The sequence below is a fragment of the Podarcis filfolensis genome, assembly GCF_964270895.1.
Source record: "Podarcis filfolensis genome assembly, chromosome: 15".
Lineage (NCBI taxonomy): Eukaryota > Metazoa > Chordata > Lepidosauria > Squamata > Lacertidae > Podarcis > Podarcis filfolensis.
The window spans coordinates 4,272,574-4,294,074 of NC_139618.1; the positions used below are offsets into that span (position 1 = coordinate 4,272,574).

The 21,501-nt window shown below is 41.7% G+C and overlaps 2 protein-coding genes across 3 annotated transcripts in view; one reads left to right on the forward strand and one right to left on the reverse strand.

Annotated features, from left to right (window-relative positions):
- The window catches only part of PRR11 (proline rich 11), a 188,237-nt gene that overhangs the window by 134,059 nt on the left and 32,677 nt on the right, over positions 1-21,501 (forward strand). The window lies entirely within an intron of this gene.
- The window catches only part of TRIM37 (tripartite motif containing 37), a 39,826-nt gene that overhangs the window by 15,094 nt on the left and 3,231 nt on the right, over positions 1-21,501 (reverse strand). For both annotated transcript variants that reach the window (XR_014541914.1, XM_083587563.1), the window contains exons 4-17: positions 20,470-20,510; positions 18,942-19,058; positions 17,580-17,667; positions 15,513-15,635; positions 14,652-14,775; positions 13,656-13,723; positions 12,306-12,430; positions 11,285-11,335; positions 10,142-10,223; positions 7,560-7,636; positions 4,465-4,644; positions 3,702-3,816; positions 2,327-2,539; positions 852-988 (exon numbers count right to left, since the gene is read on the reverse strand). Coding sequence is in view for 1 of the 2 variants with exons in the window: in XM_083587563.1 (XP_083443689.1) it covers positions 852-988; positions 2,327-2,539; positions 3,702-3,816; positions 4,465-4,644; positions 7,560-7,636; positions 10,142-10,223; positions 11,285-11,335; positions 12,306-12,430; positions 13,656-13,723; positions 14,652-14,775; positions 15,513-15,635; positions 17,580-17,667; positions 18,942-19,058; positions 20,470-20,510 (1,541 nt within the window). In the remaining variant the exon portion in view is untranslated. The remainder of the gene's footprint in view (positions 1-851; positions 989-2,326; positions 2,540-3,701; positions 3,817-4,464; positions 4,645-7,559; positions 7,637-10,141; positions 10,224-11,284; positions 11,336-12,305; positions 12,431-13,655; positions 13,724-14,651; positions 14,776-15,512; positions 15,636-17,579; positions 17,668-18,941; positions 19,059-20,469; positions 20,511-21,501) is intronic.

Genomic DNA, 21,501 nt, shown 5'->3' on the forward strand with positions numbered 1-21,501 from the left:
CAGTTCATTCTGCTATCTCAATCAATCAATGAATCAATCATTTTATTTGTATGCTACCTTTCCAAAGTTAAAACCATGCTCAAGACGGATTGCAGCATATAAAAAATACGTAACTACAAGCTTAACAAAAGTAGTAATAAGCAATAAACAAAACATCAAAAAGTACACAACCAGACTGAACAATTTCCACATGAATCATTAGATCCGAAATAAAGATATTAAAAAATTAATAGCAACAACCCCAATAAAACTCATAAACAATACCCCAGTGCTAAAAATACTCATTCTGCTCATTCATCACTATATTAGCCCTTGAACCCTCATTCTATTAAAAGCATAGACCACTGGGAAAAAACATCGCATTTGAAATGTATAGGCATGTAGTCTTAGAAAGAAGCCAAATATTTGTAAGTGCAGACTGCTTCAATGTTACAGGTGCCACACAATACTTATTCTGCACCTCTGTGCTGCCTCTCCAGACATTTTTCTTTAGGCAAGCCTTTCCAGACATGTAGAACTGGACATGAATTTTAATCTCTTTTTAGCTTGTTGATTTTCATTATCTTCTGAATGTTTTTCAGTACCTGTCCTTTTACTGATAATTATGTTGGGGGTTTTTTGTAAACTGCTTACAGGTTTTATTGCAGCCATGCGCTGTCTGAATTTTTTTAAATAAATAAAATAGATAAAAATTTTATTACAGTGTTTCATTTGTCCTTATGCTCTGTTAGCTGCCTTGGGAGCAACAATAATGTAGGGTAGGATTTCCCCTCCCAACCCCGCCTCCAAATGGAAGGCGCTTCCATTTCAATAGACAACAAATATGGCAGAACAAGAACAGGGTCTCTTACATGGTCTCTTCATCAATATCATTTTCTTCTGTGTTGCTGGTCGCTGTGGAACTAGCTGAAGAGCTGCTGCCATCAAGGTGGTTTGCCTCGTCCTCCCCAACAAGATCGACATCAAGGTCCCCATCTGAGAGTTCATGCTGCAGTCAAGAGTAGGCAAAAATGGCTCTGAAATAGTGCGGAGCAGGGGCAGCCAACATGCTGCTCTCCAGTTGGTAGCCCAAGAACTTCCATCAGCCCCGGCCAGCGTGGCCAACAGTCAGGGGACTATGGAGTCCACATCACTTGGAGAGGACCATGTTGGTTATCCTGGTGCACAGCAAGGAGTGACACTAATGTTTAGCTGGTTAACTGGAAAGAAGGAACTCTGGAAGCAGGTTTCCCACAGACATCTGGCTGAACCCTGTGGGAACAGGATTCTAGACTAGATGGCCCATCGGTCTGATCCAGCAGGCACTTCTTATATTCTTATGTAAGCCAGGAACACACAGGACTCTGCCCATACCCCCAGAATTCCAGAGGGTAGCTGGCCCTATTCCAGAATCAGAGATCTGCTGATGCCTGGAGCATGGCAGAACAGGACTTTCCTCTCACAGCACAGAATGAACAAGAGTAATGTCTATTGGCTTGCTAACTGTAGCAAGTAAGAGGGACAGAGTACCTAAGAACATCCTCATCCTTGGAAGGAAGGCATGGTATTAGGTACAGAACTGAGCTCCCTGAGAATCTCTACTTTGATTAAAAAACAATTATTCTAGGTCTTATTGATTAAAAACAGATACTGTATGTCTGAAACTGCCTTCTGAAATCTCCAAAGCCAAGGTGGTGGTCAATGAATAAGGTTTCCACGACTACCAAAAACAGAATACATTATACATTATGCAAGATAGTAGAATTCAGCAACACTAAACACAGATTTGCATGCTCTGGGCACAGACATTGAAAGGGTGTGTGTTTCAGCACTGATAAAAGGCTCCTTTACCAGATGTCCCTCAGTACCACCCAGCATGTAATCTATTTTGAAATTCAAACAACACAGCAACAGTTAGCAAAACAGGTTGGCTACTATTTTCAGATGTCTACCCTTTTCTGCTTACCAAGCACAACCCCTCTCCATTAGCACAGGCTGATCTATAGGCATTGGGATTTGCTCCCACAATAAATAGTGATGGTCAACAATTTGGATGGCTTTGAAAGAGACTCAGACAAATTCATGGAGAAGAAGGCTATCAGCGGCCAATAACCACATGGGCCGTGTTCTCCCCTTCACCATCGGAGGCAGTGTGCCTCTGAATACCAGTTGCTGGGATTCACAAGTGAGGAGTATAGTTGTTGTGCTCAGCTTCTTCTGGGCTTCTCAGAAGAGGCATCTAGTAGGCCACTGTGAAACCAGGATGCTGGACTACAGGGGCCAGTGACATGATCTCATGTTTGGTCATTACTGCAAATTCACCAGGGCAGGAGAGGAGGATTCTTACATTGAAGTCTTCATACTGTATTTTTTCTTCCTCGTCATCCTTAGCTTCTCTAGCAGATGCTGTGCTGGCCACAGCCTCAAGATGCACTTCAGAGTTTGATCCTGACTTCTTAGGTCTTGCTTCTGGACCATCATCACTTTGTGGGCTGAGGTGAGTATCAGGGGGAGACATGCCATGGGATTTCTGGGTACGAGAAAGCTCAATTGCAAGCCTCTGTCATTTAAAAAAGAAAAAGAAAATAAAGCATACACATATGGAAAACAGAAGGCATAGGTTTAATGTAGCCAACATTCTTTATACAGTCGTACCTTGGAAGTCGAACGGAATCCGTTCTGGAAGTACATTCGACTTCCAAAACATTCAGAAACCAAAGTGCAGCTTCTAATTCCTGCAGCCAATCAGAAGACACGGACATTCGGCTTTCAAAAATTGTTCAAAAACCAGAACACTGACTTCCAAGTTTTGATTGTTCGGGAGCCAAGGCGTTTGAGATCCAAGGTACGACTGTAATACTAAACCAGTTTTTCGCAAACTGCATGGTGACTGACCGTGCAGCAAGAGCTGTGATCCGTGAGAAAATAATTAGATATTCCCTAGTGCCCAAAGAGATTACCCACCACATCTACTCCTGATTCACTTTTCTCTTTCCAATTAGCCTCTCCTGGAGACAGACAGCTCTGACACGTCTCTGCATTGGATGTGATTGGATCAATCACTCCAGATGCAGCAGCTTTACCTGCCTGAGAAAGCACACCCAGATCAGTGACTCATGCAGAAATTCAGAGGTAGGTCCTTCTAAAGGCAAACAGCTCTTGCACATCTGGAAAGGTGCTGCAGGACAAAGGGTAGAGCAGGCTTCCTCAACCTCGGCCCTCCAGATGTTTTTGGCCTACAACTCCCATTATCCCTAGCTAGCAAGACCAGTGGTCAGGGATGATGGGAATTGTAGTCTCAAAACATCTGGAGGGCCGAGGTTGAGGAAGCTTGGGGTAGAGCACATGCTTTGCATGCAAAAGGGCTCTAGGTTCAATCCCCAGTGACATCTCTAGATAGTAGAGGGAATGCCCCATCTAAAACTACTGCTGCCTCTCAATGTGGACAGTACTGAGCTAGATGGACCAATGTTACGACTCAACATAAGAAAACTTCCTATGAACCCAAGTGTAAATTGAAGCATGCTTCCAATTTCAAAATACAGAAAATAAGAAAGGTTCCTAAACCCTCAGCAGTCTGGGAAACAAGCACAACACACTAACGTTCATGATTTCATTGTTCAAATTAGCCCAATACACTTGCCCCCCAAAATATCAGTCACCCACTATAGTTAATGGCATTGTCCCTCAATTTAGCATTCATGTGTCACAATGCTGCTCACCTCTTTAAGGTTATTTATCTGTTGGACATAGCTTGTCTGAGCAGCTTCCAGCTGAGAAATGTACCAGTGCTGATCCCGACATTTCTGGAAGAAGGTGGGTGACCGCACCTGGAACCTTGTGGGGGGCAGAAGGAGGGGAAGACTTCACAATGCTTACAAAAGTCCCATACAAGAATAATGCATGTTCTATTAGCAGTTGGGTTCTCTACAAAGCTGCGACAGCAACCTTGTGTCACTATCGTTAAAGAAGAATCTGAAAGGAGGGACAGAGCCATCCAGCTTCATCCCATTTGCTGCTAAAAATTTAGGCTGCTAATTTAAATCAGTGAATTAAATCAGCTAAAGCTTAAAGGTTACACTTTGTTTACTGATGCTTATTTTGCTACTGTAACAGAGATCAAAATTATATTAGAGAATACCCTTCCCTGTAACAGTGACAGGTAGCTTGCATCTATTAATCTGCAAAGTCCTCATACATCAAAAGGCACCAACTTGGAGGTCGAGCCAATATTCACATTTATTCAATTAAAATTCTTGAGAACCTTTTAAGAGACAGGCCTACTAAACAAGTTAAATTGAACTCCTCTCACCATTACAACACTACATACACCATTACAACACTACATAGAGTGAGGCAAGGGCTGCTCCCCCACCATATAGAATGTAGTGCCAAGAGGTTCCTTTTCCTACCATCCACCCTCAAAAAGCTATCTGTGGTCATCTTGCACCCTTACAGCACTTGCACAGTAGGGCTCTCCCATACCTTAAGATAACGGTGTCATTCTGCCTGTTTAAGTAGCCTTCATTAGCAAGCAAGTCCAGTCGAAAGAACCTGTTGTAACCCCAGCACTCGCCAACTTCAAAATCAGACGCAAACTCTCGAATGATATTTTTAGCAGGATCATTAGTGGACTGGTGGACCATTTCCACACGGTATTCATACCTAGAAAACAAAAATGCCACAGGCAAACAGAAAATAAATCTCCCAGTGCTAGACCTGACCTTATGTGGAACCATACATTAACATCTATTAATTTTATAGTGCCACCCATGTATATGGCATTTTGCAAAGAATGAGAGGACAGGGCCCGGCCCCCAGGGGCTTACATTCTGTATATTCACACAGGAGGAAGTGGAAGGGGAATGAGGCAGTGGCAAAAAGGGGAAGAACATGTAGTTACTTCAGTTATAATTGTTGAGCTTTGTTACAGTAATTGTTGGTACAATTATATCCTAAGTTACATTTCACTAATTAATAAATTTCCATCAAATAGCAAGCATGTCATCTTTCTACCAGCTTTTAGTTTTGTTTAAAAAAACAAAAAACAAACCTGCATTTCAATGCATGGCTGCCCTCACAGGGCAACCTATAAGTCACATGAAAATACAACTAAATAAAAAACCACAACAGCAGCACTACTATTCAGCCAAACACAGACTTGAATAAGTGTGTCTTCAGCCTTTTTTCAAAGACTAGCAACAGTGAGGCCATAGATATCTCCCTGGGATGTTTAAAAAATGCTGATGTGATGGGTGCATGGATAAGGGTATACACTGAGGTAACAACCAATGCCAGACAGCCGTGGTGGCCCACTGTAGCCTTCGCCAGCCAGAAGCTGATGGGTTGTTGAGAGTCCAGCATCTTATCTGGAGGGCACACCTGACACAAGAGGGTAAGAACAACCGGTGCAACCATGGCTACCACTGACTTCAACCAAAAATGTTCAGCTTCTGAGACAAAGTTAGCAAACTGGAACAGCTACTTCTGGGTTTGCAGCTTTCGAGTTCCTAGTTGTTCATGAACTAAGCTGTTCAAAACCAAGGTACGACTGTACTATCAAAACGATTTAAAATATGAAGAGACAAATAAACCCATAACCAACCTTCCCATCTTATTTCACAGATCTTTTCAAAAAAGCACTTTTATTAGCTGTAGCTTACCTCCCAAAACTCAAGCAATCTAAATGAAACCGACCCCTGAAAAACTAGGATTGGGGACCAGGGTTTTTATTCACATCAGGGCCAGGAAAACTTTGGCCTTCCAGATGCTATTGGATTCCAATTCCAATGAGACATAGCCTGCATAGCCAATTGTTACATATGATGGGAACTGTAGTTCAGCAACATGTTGGGAGGGCCACAGGTCTCTTAGCTCAGACTCAGATTGGCAGGAGTGGCAGGCTTGGTTCCTTGTCAAGGACACAATCTGGCTGTGGATGTTTTGAAGCCTTTGAATCAGCTGTGCTTAAAAGGCTGCTTAGGGACTATATTCTTGATGACCTAGCATCTATGGTAATTTTTTGGCAGGTAACCTCTAGCTCACCTGAAAGACAGGCTGGCCAGCCACTTGGCTGCATTTGAAATCGATTTCCCACAGCAATTAACAGAGCTCTTCAGACCAAGTTCAGCACAACCCCTCTGTCAAATATTCCCTTCTTGCCAAATATGACCATGAAACTACATTACTTAAGCCACTTTCCCCACAAGCAGAGGGCATTTAAGCCAAAAGTCACACACACTCAAAATGTCCAATAAAATATTTAGCAGCCCTTGTTAGAGCCAGCTGTCCCAGTGTGAAGCCTGGGAGCAGGACATAAGGACAACGTAAGGTAGACGGGGAGCAGCATTCTGCCCACCTGCGATTCCCAGCAACTGATATTCAGACGCATTCTGCCTCCAACAATGGAGGAGAAATAGCTATCATGGCGAATAGTAGCCATTGATGGTCTTATCCTTTGAGGGAAATGCCTAGTGAATTTTCAGAAAATGAAGGTGGCTGAAGAAGATTCTGAGATGTACAACTCTCTTTCTCCCCCCTCTCCATCTCCCCCATGACTAGCTAAATCAGAGCTATGCAAATGTGATGAATTTGCATAACTGATATAGGCAACAGAATCCTGCTCTTGGATGCCTGGGCACATAATTTTGGTCACAGAATCCACAGAGTTTTGGAAAAATCTAACATGGCTCATTCAGATGGGTGGGGTTTAAATAATAAAATTATTATTAATATTCAAGGGCAGTCTAGAAAAGTGCTGATATTCTGCAACTCTTAACATAACTGGCTTATATCTGCCCTTCCATAAACAAAATAACTCCTTATATTTGTAGAACCTTTATATCCCAGCTTGATCACCAAGATCATCTATAGGATTTGCTGGTAGTTCTGAGCTGGGTGAGGCTCATTTGACATCAGCACAAAACTGAGCTTCAGTGTTATTAGCCCTTTCTTAAAGAATGGAGACTTGGAAGGGCTTCTATACTAACCTTCAAAAATTTGCTGAAATATTTTCTTTGCCACCAGGCTTATGCAGACAATAAGACAAATGTTTTCTATTGAATAGTCAGCTGGTGATCCATTTTCATTTTTGTGTATACAAATATTTGTATAAATAAGGTAAATAAACAAGCTCTGATCCAAGGGAAAGTTTCCTCAACATAAATGTGGCAGGCAGTTTTCAACAATTCTGCTTTGCCTTAGCGTACGCAAAGGCTCACTCCAGAAGATTGGGGACCATTCGGAACAGGACAGGAAGTGTTGTGGGACGGGGGCTCAGGGGGAACTGGAAAAACTGCCACACCATTTCCATTCATAGAAAACTCTTCTGGACCAAAGCCCTTTCCACACAAAAAAGGACTTTTTGGATCGAGCACAGTTTTTGGTGAAGACCCCTAAAAGATTGGACTAAGTAATATTGCCTAGGTTCTTTACTACAGTATCGCATGGTTTGAGCATACATTCCATGTTTGGTCAGACACATAATTTAACTAGACTCCCTGCTTCCTCGCTCCAACGTTACCACAGACACAGAGTGCAACCCTATTCCAAACACAGGGGGAAACAGCGATTGTTCTTACTTGGATGTTTCTGGCAATCCAGCCGACAGCTCGAGAAACACAGATAAATAATAGCCTCGCACCACTCCGTTTCCATCCTTTAAAAAATGTTAAAATCAAAGTTAGTTTCTTACAATATGCCTACTACCTGCCAAATGAGATTTCAAAGTTCATAATTCAGCTTCCTGCAATTATTGAAAATACAGCTGAAGTGGGCTTTTACCTGATGCACAGTTCTGGAGAGTCTAAAGTGAGAGAGAATGCTCCCCCTCTCTGCCACAACCAATGCTTAAATACTATCAACAAATTGGTGATCTGTTTGAGGGGGCTTTACATCACAGAAACCACTTGTGCACTGAAGCCCCAAATGTCTTATGGTACTTTGGCCTCAAAAGCCAAGCACTAGCAGCATAGCACCTGAGCCACTAGCCCCTCCTATGGGTGCAGCTTGGTGCATGTTCAAATAAACAGAACTTGGGTGTTTCTCCTTCTTAGGGTAATAGTTTATAATAGTTTCTCCTTCTTATGGTAACCTCTTCTCACATTTGTTAATAATTGTGTATGTGTGTGTGCGTGTGCATGGAACAATTTTTCATATAAGCCAGTAAGAACAAGAGACAACCAAGGAAAAGGTGTGGGAGAAAAAGAAGAGGGGATGAGTAAACCCTGTTAGCATGCTACCCTGTCTTACAAGATGCTGTTTGTATACCACTTCCCACACAGCCTGACTGGGCTTAAGGAGGTGTTTCTGGAATAGATTTGAAGAATCGCAGCATATTATTCTTGGGGGACTTCAATCTCCATGTCAGGGCTGCCTTGTCATGTCAGATCAGGACTTTATGGCCACCACGACAAGCATGGGGCTGTCTTACTACTTTGTTGGTCCAAGCATAGAGTTGGTTATATGTTCAGCCTGGCTCCCATGACAAGGTGGAGTCGGCGTGATCCAGGAGAGAAAAATAAAATGTGTCTACCCCAGCACTTTTCAACGCAGTCTTTGCCATTATTGGAAGAGGTCCAGCTTGTTCTTCCTTCAGTACTGGTGGTGAGGAAGATATTTATACAAGACAGGGCATTCTCGAGGCCAGCACTATGAAACACCCTAACAGGTGCAATCAGCTATGTTCACACACAACTGGATAACTCATCAGGCTTTTGAGGTATGATTGGTGTTGGGGAGGTATTATCTGTTAAGCATTTATTGATAAGCAGCCATTTGATGTTTTCCATGTTTTTATGATTGATCTGTTGCTTTATGTCATTAGCTGTCCTGTGCTCTCTTTTTGGAGGAAGACAGAAAAATGTCAAATAAATAAAAGATAGTATAAAGTCACACAGTGCTGCTTCATGCAAATAGATTGGCGTAAGGAACCCAAATGACTAGATATTTTCCTTCCTGTTGCCTCTGCCAGAAGGCTGCCCTTTCATTTGCTGCCAAAAGACATAAGCCTTCAGTCTGTTGCACAACCAGTGGCAGATATTTTTCTTCCAGCCTTGGAGTACTAACTTATTTGCCACCGTGAATAAGCGCCCTCAACAGCCAAACATGTTGCCCCTCCTCAGTTAGGCCCCATACAATCGGAATGTGGTTCAACAAAACGTTTATACCCACAAACTGGAAAGATTTCTTCGGTGTTGTGGTAATGCAGTATTATAATGTGAAAAACATCTTGCATTTTTAAAAGCGGAATATTTCCTCTAGGCCTCACTGCTTGGAAATAATATCAGCAGCATATAAAGGTCCAAAATCTAGAAAACTAAAATTGTGTGCATGGCCTCCCTCTTACGGTTTTTCTGTTCTTTGTCACTTTGTTCTACCCACCAGGCAGCCACAACTGCAAGGTTTTTTCTTTCCCCCATTTTACCATATTATTTGAAAACAGAAGCTGCATAAAAGCTATTGGCAAAGTTCCTAACCTGCATAATACATCCTGAGCACAGATTTTTGGCTTTTCTACAGAGGCAATTTTAAGGGTTGTGTCAAAGATTCAAATCTTAGCAAAATTGTAAGCTTTCAGAATAACCAGTTAATATGTGAGGTGCCATGCAATAAATAAGTAATTATTTACATTGCCTGCCAATGCAAGACCACTTTTATTTATTTTTTGCCTTATTCCTGTGGCCATTACATGCTTGCTTTACAGATTCACCCTGTTCTAAATATGTATTCACCCATGTAGTGAATAGGGCAAACATGAAACTGGGTAAATGCTGCTGCTAGAGAAAAAAATAAGGGGCTTGTGATCCATCTGTAGTACTGTACTGAACAGAAACTGCTTGCAATATCCAAGCTGCTTTTCAGGAAATGGTCCTACTAAGAGGTATTTTAGTGAACTCTTTTCTTCTGGTGCATCCCTGGTGTATCAAATCATGAGGGTTCTTTTTTCAAGATTCCCCCCTATTATGTTTCCCCCACATTCTTTTAAATATTAGTTCCAGGTAATTAACCCAGAGACTGACATTTTTGGTTTCTGGAAGTTGTAACTCAGGACTACTCATAAGAATAGAACACTGCAGGGCAAGTTATGGATCGCAATGCACCAGGAGTGCGGTTATGACCGAGATTTCAGTAGCTGTTTGTTAACAGTATCAGCCACACTCACTGGATAAACCTTGAGCCTCCAGCAAAGCCCAGAAACTTGAAGAGGTGGACTGTAAACGGGATCTGCCCGCTGGCGTAAAGTGCTGTTGAGATGAGAGAAATAAATATTCAGTGCAAAGGTTAAAGTAAATCTTTCAACACAAATGGGAGGGTCGTCATTTCTAGAGCAAGCATTCCTTAATGTGCATTTTCAAACCTAAGGTAATATAAAATAATTATTCACTAGGATCTACTCTCTCAATACACACCATTAGAATTTTCTTTAGCAGCCATTCCATTATGCAAAAACATTTCCATGTTCTGTTCTATGCCTCACTCCTCTTTATTCTTTTCCAAGGCTTTTATTATAAACTCCCTTATAGTTCTCTCTTTCACACCTCAAAGGCAAATTTTATGCTTCCTTATATTTGTACACACCCTCCTATCTTGTAGAAGACAGTAGGACGGAGTAGCCAATGTGTGCCCTCCAGTTGATGTTGCACTATAACTCATTTCAAACACAATCACCGGCCATGGTGGCTGGGACTGGGACTCCAACAACTTCTGGGGGAGATCATGTTGGTACCCATATAGCAACACAAAAGCCTGACCCCACTCATTCTAAATGGATTGTGGCTATTTGATGCTGGTGAAATGCACTCTGCATGTGCTCAGAAGCACCCTCTAGCAAGGAAGGTGATAAATACAGTCCCAGCAAACATAAGATATGGGAAATTCTGACTTCAGAGTTTGACTCTTGCTTCTGAAAAACAGATTTTGGGTCCCCAGTTACCACAGAGAACAAATTAAGCATTGCGTTCAGTTCTTTTGTTCCAGCTGGGAAAGTGAGCTGGTTACATAAACCAATCTGGAGGATAATTCATGCTCTTCTGAAGGGGAATAATCTGTTGAACAGATAGATTCTGTTCAATATTTCAATATGTCACTGCAAGAGGAATAACAACAGGAGGAGGAGCTAGTAAGGGATAAAAGATCCACCTCCCTTAGTCAGAGGTTTGTGCACAGAACACGATAAAATACAACTTAATGTGTTCTGGAATTGAAACCCTGCCAGTGGCAACAGGCTTAGCCCAACCTCTGATTAAACTCCAGGATCGCACCCAAGCTAGCTAGAATCCCACTTCTTGGTAAGTCATGTCCCTACCTGAAGTTCTCCAAGACGAAGGTAGTTGAATCATATGCAGGAACCAACTCACTACAGGAAGGAAAATAACAGGTAAGACTTGAAAGTGCATGGTAAGAAAATGATTTACTTACCAAGAACATGACTGGCATACAAATGACTCTCCAAATGCCCCTAAAAAACTGCAGGAAGTTTCCACAGTTCACTCACAACATTACTAAAAAGGATGGTAACAACTTGTTAGGCAATCAGTCTTGTTGCAATAGTGATTGTACCCTTAGCTTTATGCAATCATATGAACAAACTTGGGCTATACTCTGGCGGTCTGAGACACACCAAAGTCAAATAAGCATTGTTAGTCCCACTTCAGGTGTTCTCTCTCACCAACACTGAGGGAAGTGGAGCCTGCAGCTCACTCCTGAACTCTCGGGTGGATAAAAGTTCCATAGGAGAAGCAGGCTATAGGTCTGGCCTTCAATCTGGCATCCCAGCGCCATACATTACTGACCATTTTTATCATCCGCTTTACACAAAACGTGAGGCTGCCTCACTCGCAGAAATCTGTCACTGGGCCAAACTAAAAGCATGATTAACACATGGTATCATGGCTAGAGTGTCAGACTAGGACCTGGTAGACCAGAGATCAAATCCCCACTCAGCCATAAAGCTCACTGGGTGACCCTGGGGTGCCTCTCAGCCTAAGCTACCTCACAGAGTTGTTGTGGGGATTAAATGAGGAGGGGGAGAACCGTGTACATACCACCTTGACCTCCTTGGAGAAAAAAGTGAGATACAAATGCAAGAAAGAAATCCCCAAAGAGTTGTGGGGAGCCAGATCCCTCTTACCCACTGGACAATCTTCACCTAGGACTTAATGTCTGCATAGAATCTATGTATGCAGATCAGAACCCTACAACAATCCCTTTCCCTGCAATTGTCAGGGGTAATAATATGTACACCTTGGGAAGCTTGCATGAATAAGGATCAAACGCCTTTTACAACATCAAATCTGCAAACTTAAAACTAGTAGAGTCTGGAGTACCTTGTGAAGTCTGGAGGGACAGGTGTAGTGACAAAAGAGGCCATGGGTTTCCGATGCACCTGCTGAAACATCATCAATATCTCTGAGCTTTTTGATATCAGTTCACTTTTACTGCATGACCGTAGCTGCAAAAAGAGGAAATGGAGAACAAATGCATGCCTATGTCAATAAATCCACCAAGTGAGGTAGCATTTTTAATTGGTTTAATATATTAAAAGTGTCTGTGCTAAGCTTAAGCTGCAGCAGCAATGCCCAGACAGAGGACTAAGGATATCTAGCATAGCAATGTCTAAACAATAAACTTCAAACTTTTAAGAAAGCCAACCAAATCAAGTAAAATAATTCAAATTTGCCAAATGAGGAAGACTAATACTTCTGCTGCATCCAAGCTTTAAAACAGAATGGATGCATGTAGCCATCTGTTATTACAAACACACACACAAAATGTGTTCCTAAGAGCAATTCTCTAAATGTTAATCATTGTTGGCATCTGTCTGTCTCAAGAGACAATGGAGTGTGCCTCCAGGGATGAAGTCAAACTGCTATGTTAGCAGCACCGAAGTGACCTCCCCAGGGTGCAAGCCTGGGCAGTGTTCATGGAGGTCCTGGGCTACCCACTGATGTGGTCAAAAGGAAAGCAGAGCAAAACATTTCGCACCAGCTTGGCTGAAGGAGTTGCTGAAAGGGTTTCAACCATCAGATTCCACTCCGGATTTGTGCAGGGTTTACTCCTGAGCCTTTTCTTTTCTTGAAGGTATACCACAAGGCAACAGAGGCTTAGGATCAGAGTTTTCCTTCTCCTAGATGGGCTACCTTCCCAGGTTGACAAGCCCCAACTGCCCCTTACTTCCCTCTACAGCATGTGCAGAAACTGCCTTCTTGATCTTTGGACCCAATTTTGGTCTCGTCCATTCAATTCGCCGGAGCTTGTCTTCGCATGTAGAGGAAATCCCTAACTCACTGAGGGTTTGAGAACTATCAGCTACCCTCAGCTGGTTTAGCCAGCCAGTCAAAGCGGGGGGGGGGGGGGCGGGCTGACACATGCTGATAGCTTCTAGGATCCACAGGTGAGAACTGAGTGCAGTGGGGACCAAAGGTGGACATACTACCCCAGAAGGACCACAATGTGTCCCCCATTGCAGATACAACCCCTCCCCTAACAACCCATACACCCCACTAATAATACAGAATATATATTTATCCAAAACTGGGGTACTGTTCACAGAATTTACATATGACACATATAAATTCAATTCCAAATAAGAAACTCATACTATTTGCTAGTGAGAATTGATGGATAAAAATAAATCAAACTTCCTCAAAGGGATTCAAACCAGCTGCTTCCATCACCTGATGCTCTACTTCTTGTAACAGGGATTCCAGGAGCTCAGTTTCTTGGGTGAGGGATGTCTTCTGACCTATTTAATTTAAGCCAGACAAGAAAGCCATAGTCAAGTAATGATAGGCTTTTAAGTAAACTGTCCTGGTGCTTTAATGCTAATCCAAACAGCATTTAAGGGATAATACAAAATTTGGAGGGCCAGTTCCTAAAACACACATTACATACATGCATTTATTTATTTAACCACTCTAATGCTTAATTACAGCTGTCTCCAAGGGGTGTACAGAAGGCTCAATACAGTAAAACTAAAATGAATTAACCTTAATCAGTAACACTATAAAACAGGTAACAGACAAGGTAACAAATCATAGGTAACAAATAATACAATTAAGATGCTTCATATGCAGTAATATGATTCCATTTCACTGTATTTTTGTTAACATTTCCCCTTTTTAGTTAAGAGCATGAATTTGAGGTTTAAGGCAAAGTTAAATCATGGACTTACAGCGTAGCTTGTGGGCTACACCTCCTTGTATATTACAATTTATTTTTATTGTATATTACAAATATGTATAGCTGGCTCTTCATCAGCTAACATCAGGTCAGAGTAAAATATAAAATAAGTTTTAACAGCCATCAATAAAACAAATTCCTAAAACAACCAGCAAAGCTAAGCACAGCAGTGAAGGTGAAAGTCACTCTTTACAAGACCTAAAAAGTCTGAGTAAACAGGTATGTCTTCACTTGGTGGCAAAATACCAACTATGTCAAACCTGACATGCCTGAAAAAGAGCACCCACCAGCCATATCACTGTACCATTTAATTAGTCTAATATAACTTATTTTGGGCATCAATATATTTGCTTTCTCTGTCTAACTGTTACCAACCTTTTGGAACAGAGCAAGCTATAGTTCTATGGATCACTCTTATCTCAAGTGGGCAACAGTTTTGCCAAAATCAAGATGCCTGCCCCAAAATCTAACAAAACAAAAGGCAAGCCTACCCATTAGTGTTATAAGCTTGTTCTTCAGCTGAGTGTCTAGCCTAGCAATCATCATCTCTACTGCATTCCTGATTTCCCGAACACGCTCATCTTTCGCACTGCGTACTGCTTCTACATTCCTTTCCTGGAAGACACACAAGACATTAGTTTACTACCAGCTGGAAAATTCACAAACCAGTTAAAAGTAAGTCACCTTGCAGCTGTAAAAGTTTTTTTTGACTGATTTACTTTTAAGATGTTGATTCAATCAGCACCATCATGATCAGTTGAACACAGCATAAGCTAACTATACTGAAAACATGATCTGTTATACAAAGCTATTGTCTAGACACATCCATCATAACAATCCCCAAAAGTAAGTAGCACGAATACTTCTTTTTTATAGTGCAAGTGCATTTTGTTTTGTTTGTGTTCTAAAGAGCGCCCTCTGGTGACTTCAAGAGAACTGGTGCCTGAGCTTGCTCCCCACCCGCCCCAACTCTTCTTTCCTTGTTGTATTGTGTCTTTTAGATGGCAAGATTTGAGAGCAAGGACTATCTTAACTTTATTTATCAACAGTAAGTCATTCTGGGAGGCTTTTCAGCTAATGAGCAGCAAGTGCCAGAATGCTTTAATGAATGAATTAAAGAGCAGAGTATGAAACAGAATACATTACCCAATGTGTCAAGTTTCTAAGTCTACAGACTGCAACCCAGCACAAAGGATGAATGAAGCAAAATTGCCCATTACAGGCATGATATTTTTCCAGTGTATATTTCCTTTGCAGAAGGTGCACAATATAAATTTAATAAATAAATAAAATCCTAAGAACATCGTTGTAATGATGTGTTGATCCAAAATGGGTATGAAGATTGCCCTTACCACTTCTTGCACCAAACTGATCAACTCCATCAGTCTTCGGCGAAGCTTTGCCACCTCTTCATTTACTTTTGTGACATGCTGTTCATAAATTTCAGCTAATGGTTTGAACGTATGTCCTCCATGCTGTTAAAAAGACACAGAGGCTTCAGCTTCATTGCACCAGGACAGGACAGGTTACTTCCCCACCTCCTTCTTAAGAGACTGTCCCATAGAATATTATCTTGTCTTTAATGTGTTAACAAGCCTTGGATCTGGCTTCTGTTCCAGTCACACACTTCCTGAAGGAATCTATTCTGAGTCCAAAGTGAGTGCCTGAAATGAGGTTCTGTATTCACTGTGCATCTCTTCAGCCAATTAATTTGAAACTGGCTTGACACTCTGAACATGTATATACCATTTCAGGAAAAGGCTAAATTAGCTCCCAGACGCACCTCTTATGGGAAGACTAATTCAAGGTTTAGGGGACTTAAAGGACTTACTTTGACAAAGCCGAGCTTCCTCCATTAAAGGTAGATTTATTTATTTTTTTAAAGACCTAGACATTTAAAGAATATTGTTCCAACAAAGCAGTTCAAATCAGAGGTTTCATTGAGCAGTGGGAGGTAGTTAGGCTACTATTTGGTAGTTCTACCAAACTTGAGAGAAAACTATCACATTAATATAATCCTCACATTAAGTCTATAAGCCTACAGGGATCTTCAGCAAAACAGATGGAAGCATTCCTTTATGGTGCAGCCCACTTAGAAGACTAACACTGCACTGCTCTGTCTTAAGGGCCCTTCATTTTTCTAAAGCTATAAAATGTATTTTAAACAAGGACCATTTTCAAGTGCCAACACCTACCATGAGACAAATGAATAAACATGAAATTCTAAAGCAAACAACACTGTCGGAACCTTAAAAGTGTGAGATCTGCATGTAGAGAGAGGCATCTTGACACTGATGCTGGAATGAACCAGAAAGGTAAACAAAAACAGCAAATCTATTTATGAGTTGCCTTAAACAAAAAAAAAGCCTCAAGGAGATTTATTTAAATGTTATACACGTCCAATATAGCAAATATAATCCATAAAACCCTAGCTAAAAACCAGCACTATCCAAATTCCCCCCACCCAACAGCATAAATACATCAATCTGCAAAAACAACAGCACAACCCCCTCCATCACAGCCTTAACTAACACTATTACAGTCAATAAATGATGTTAACAGCTGAAAATGAAAAAAACATATTTAAAAGTTTCAGGATAAGAGGAACATCTTTACCTGCCACCCATGGTAAAATCAGCACCAAGCAAGCTACACTAGGCAGACCACTCCAAGAGGGAGCCTCTGCTGAACAGGCCCTTCCTCTCATCAGTACCCTCTGAATCTCAGCCAGAGGGGCTACTCCAGAGGACCTCCATAGAAGAACTTAGGTCCTGGGTGGGCACAGACAGTATAGGAAAAGGTGCTATTGAATACAACAGAAGTATAAAAATGATATCCCAATGTGTTTTGAGTAAGGATGTTCTTCATCTTGGAATGTCAAAAATCTGTGATACAAAGAGCTATGCCTCCATGGTACTTCAGCTTATATAGCAGCTGGCTGTCCTAATCAGATTTTCATAGTTAAGGCAGACTTCTTTTTCAAAACACTTTTTTTTAAAAACCCTCAAACAAAGTTCTCTGCAAGAATTTCTCAATATTCAGGATTTTTGTGATGGATCAATAACCTGCATAACTTAACTGCTTGAGAGATAAGGGATCTGAGTAATTGAAAGTTACTTATATCCTAAAATGAATCAGTTAAATGTTTCAATGAAGTAGTTTTATATTTGGTGAAGGATGGCTTTGTTCTTTTTAAGAAGGCACAAGCAATGTTCTTCTGTAATGATAGAAACAAGCTATGAAAAAGAAAAAAGAAAAACCATTCAGGATCATAATCATATATACAATATTAATTTAAATAAAGCAAAATTATACCATCCTTTCTGTGCTGTTGGCTGCACTCCTGTATTAAAAAGCAAGCACTGAGTAGGAAAATCCTTGCTCCAGCTGTACACAGAGAAAACTATTCTGCCACTTACCATTCCACCCCAAAGAGCACACTGGTGGCAAATGCATTTCTTACATGTCCAACAAAACACACTGAGCTTTTCGTGATGATTCTCACACCTATGGAGAGGGAGGAAGAAAAGAGTTTGCAAAACACACACCAACATGTCTTTTGCAAGACTGTTTCTCAATCATTCTTCAAAATTTAGTGTCACTAATGAGAAGTTCATTTTCACTTGCCATTATCAGACTCTGGAATCAGACTAGTTTAGGCACATTTCTGATTCACTAAGTTAGAAATGGAATTACTTTAAGGTTAATGTGTGATGAATTCTTCACTGAATTTGGGCATGTTCACAACCAAATGCTGGTAATCTCTCATCTCTTCCGCACACCACTTTTGATAACTTATCCCAATATTACCATTTTAAAATTATACACAGTGTGGCCAGTGTCTATCAGGAATTACTTGTGCTCCCCGCACCCACCCACATCATATAGAGGCAAAACAGACCTCTTAACATTATCCCCATAGCCTCTTTCTTGATATTTTTCACTCATCCACTGTCCTCTAAATTTGAAGTTGTTTCTTTTGTGCTTGTCCTACCGGCACTCCCCCATTCCTACAGTAAAATATTTTTTAACAGAGTGGAGCAAAGCAATTACTAAAATTCTTTGGAAAAAAGATACATCCTGAGAAAGGCAACCTGAACACCTTGAGAGTTTTCCTATGTTCTTCATGCCGTTCAAGAGCCCCAAGATACAATTTCTCAATGAAATGAAAAGGTTGGTTACATCAGAGTCAGTGTAGACCTTGGACTTGGTTACACTTGGAAAGAAGAGCAAGGTGCTTAAAAAAACTAAACCTAAAAAATGAGGGGAGAAAGCAGGGTTCTGATGACCACAAATTTGGCTGCCAAGGCCAGCCAAAGCCGTGGACCCTTAATTTAGACTGTTGTTAAATAAATACAGTGGTACCTCGGGTTACATAAGCTTCAGGTAACATATGCTTCAGGTTACAGACTCCACTAACCCAGAAATATTACCTCAGGTTAAGAACTTTGCTTCAGGATGAGAACAGAAATCATGCTTTGGTGGCGCGGCGGCAGCGGGAGGCCCCATTAGCTAAAGTGGTGCTTCAGGTTAAGAACAGTTTCAGGTTAAGAACGGACCTCCGGAACAAATTAAGTACTTAACCCGAGGTAACACTGTAGTTGCACTGTAAGAAGAGATCTAAACTCACTGGCATCTTACTTAACACAATTGTCAATCCAGCCCTTGACACGATGGCAACAAATTTTACATAGACAGAATACTTTATTTCCTAATTCTGAGCAGAATTAAACCAGTCTTTAGGCAAGGCACATCGAAACTCGCAGCCTAATCCCACTTACTTGTCCTTTTCATTTTCTTCATGCTTGTTCAAATTGCACAGCTGAAGCGTGTCAAGCTGCTGGGTGACCTCCTCAGCCCAACGACAGTTGACAAGTTCTCGCAGCTGGAGTGGGGCCCTGCAAGTAATTAGTTTTCCCAAGTAAGATTGCAAGGAATTTAGTTTAGCAATTAGGAACCAATTCCTACTCTCTAAGAAAGTCAGAACACAGGGAAAGACTGGCTGCTGAATCAAACCAAAACCCCATTGAGTACAGAATTCTGTTCTTAGAGGGGCCAAACAGATGCATATGTGAAGCCCCCAAGGCCAGCCTGAGTGCAACAGCCCTCTCCCCAATTGCATTCAGAGGTATACTGCCTCCAACACTGAAGGAAGAACACAGCCATCATAGCTAATAGCCACTGATAGCCTTATCCTCCATGAATATTCAAGCAAACATTATTATTATTAGGAGGCTGGAATGTATGCCGTTAAAGGTAAAAAGGTAAAGGGACCCCTGACCATTAGGTCCAGTCGTGACCGACTCTGGGGTTGCGGCGCTCATCTTGCTTTACTGGCTGAGGGAGCCGGCGTACAGCTTCCGGGTCATGTGGCCAGCATGACTAAGTCGCTTCTGGCGAACCAGAGCAGTGCACGGAAACGCCGTTTACCTTCCCGCCGGAGTGGTACCTATTTATCTACTTGCACTTTGGCGTGCTTTCGAACTGCTAGGTTGGCAGGAGTAGGGACTGAGCAACAGGAGCTCACCCCGTCGCAGGGATTTGAACCGCCGACCTTCTGATCGGCAAGTCCTAGGCTCTGTGGTTTAACTCACAGCGCCACCTGCGTCCCACAGTTAAAGGTAAATCACTAAAATAGATACAAATTAATTTTCATCATTTTCCCCAGCCTTTGAGACATTGAATAGGTTGACTGAACACAGCTGAGAGTTTGAAGGGGAGGGACCATTAGTGAGGCCCTGACTGAGGGAGGAAACTGGAATTTGCCTTCTGACCTCACACAGTTTCATATGAAATAAATTCATGAGGAACTGCAAAATGTTTTAATGCTCCTTCGGGAAGCCTTGTAAATAATTTAATCCTCCTTGAAAATCCTGGAACCTAAAAACAAAAAAATTCTTCATGAGCAGTCAGGCTCTACACCAGCCATCCTCAACTTGGTTACCTCCAGATGTTGTAGACTACAACTGCCATCAGTCCCCGCCAGAATGGCCAGGTGCATCTAGACAATGAAGGATGCTCTACATAGGCATGCTAAAAAGGTGCTTGGCCACAGAACCAAAAGAGAGATGCAACAGCAAGGTGGTAGAATCTCTCACACAATTTTTGAAAACTTTTCTTTTCCACAATTGTAGGACAAGTTTTTACCATACCCTGATTTGGTAACGCCACTATGGGTCAAATAACACTGCTTCATAGGTCAAATCAGGCCTACAGGCTACCTGCCATTCATCTTCACCTTAAGTAAAGAGTGCAGCAAAAATAAGTGCCCCCAACTAAAACAAAATAGAGCTTTAGAAGTAAGCTTACCGACAATGAGGGCACTGAGCTCTTTGTTCTGTCAGCCAGCGCTGTCAAAACAATGATAGACATATCATAAGAGACTGGAGAATTTCAGAAGTGTTAGAAGATAAGATGTCACAGATCTCTTCAGATTTGGACTTATTTATCAGAAGTAAGTTATCATTCAGGGGCTGTATCCAATGCTCTCTGTGCAGGAACTGAATAGACTTCTATGCATACAAGGGGTCTTCACCTTCCTACAGCCCTCTGTGCACCATAAAAATTTGCTCCAGAGGGTTGGAGGACACTCTGAAACAGGTTTGGAGGTGTGCAGGAGGGAGGAAAAGATGGCAAAGCCTGCTGCACAAGCAGAATTCCACTCACACAAAATTGGATTTTGGAACACTCCTAGAACACTTTTTCACACACATAAAGACACAAGCTGAGGAAATCTGGGAGATAACTTACTGAGTCTGGGAATGGTTAACTTGAGGAAGTTTATGGAAGGAAAGTTATGCACCACCAACACCCAGCTGGCAGCCTCCACCGGCCTCTGTAAAGCCTCTCCAGAGGTTGCACTTGTTCAGAAGAGCCCCAAACTCTCCAGAGAGGCTTTTCAGCGGTGCAGGAGGTTTCAGGGGGAAGGAAGGGATTATAAACTTTCCCTCTGTCAATATTCTTAAGTTAACTTATGTAAGGGTCCAAGCCACTGGGACATTTAGAAAGCATACATAATAGTCATCAAAATATAAATGTCAGAATACATAATACACACACTAACAAGACTACCTTTCTGGAAATCTTCAAACTTCATGTTTAGGAAACTCTACAGTTCCCCAGAAGATCATTGGGGGTTTCTCTATTAACAATTGTATGTCCTTTTCCCACAACACACAGCTCCATGGAGTGTTAGGTATACTTAAGGGTGTACTGTGAGTTTATACAGGGCAACAATTAAGGTCCAATAGCCTGGCCAGTGCTGCATATTACCCGAGTGTAACATTCCTGAAAATATGCTCCACTACCTTCTGCAGTACAAAGACGTTCCATGCCTAACAA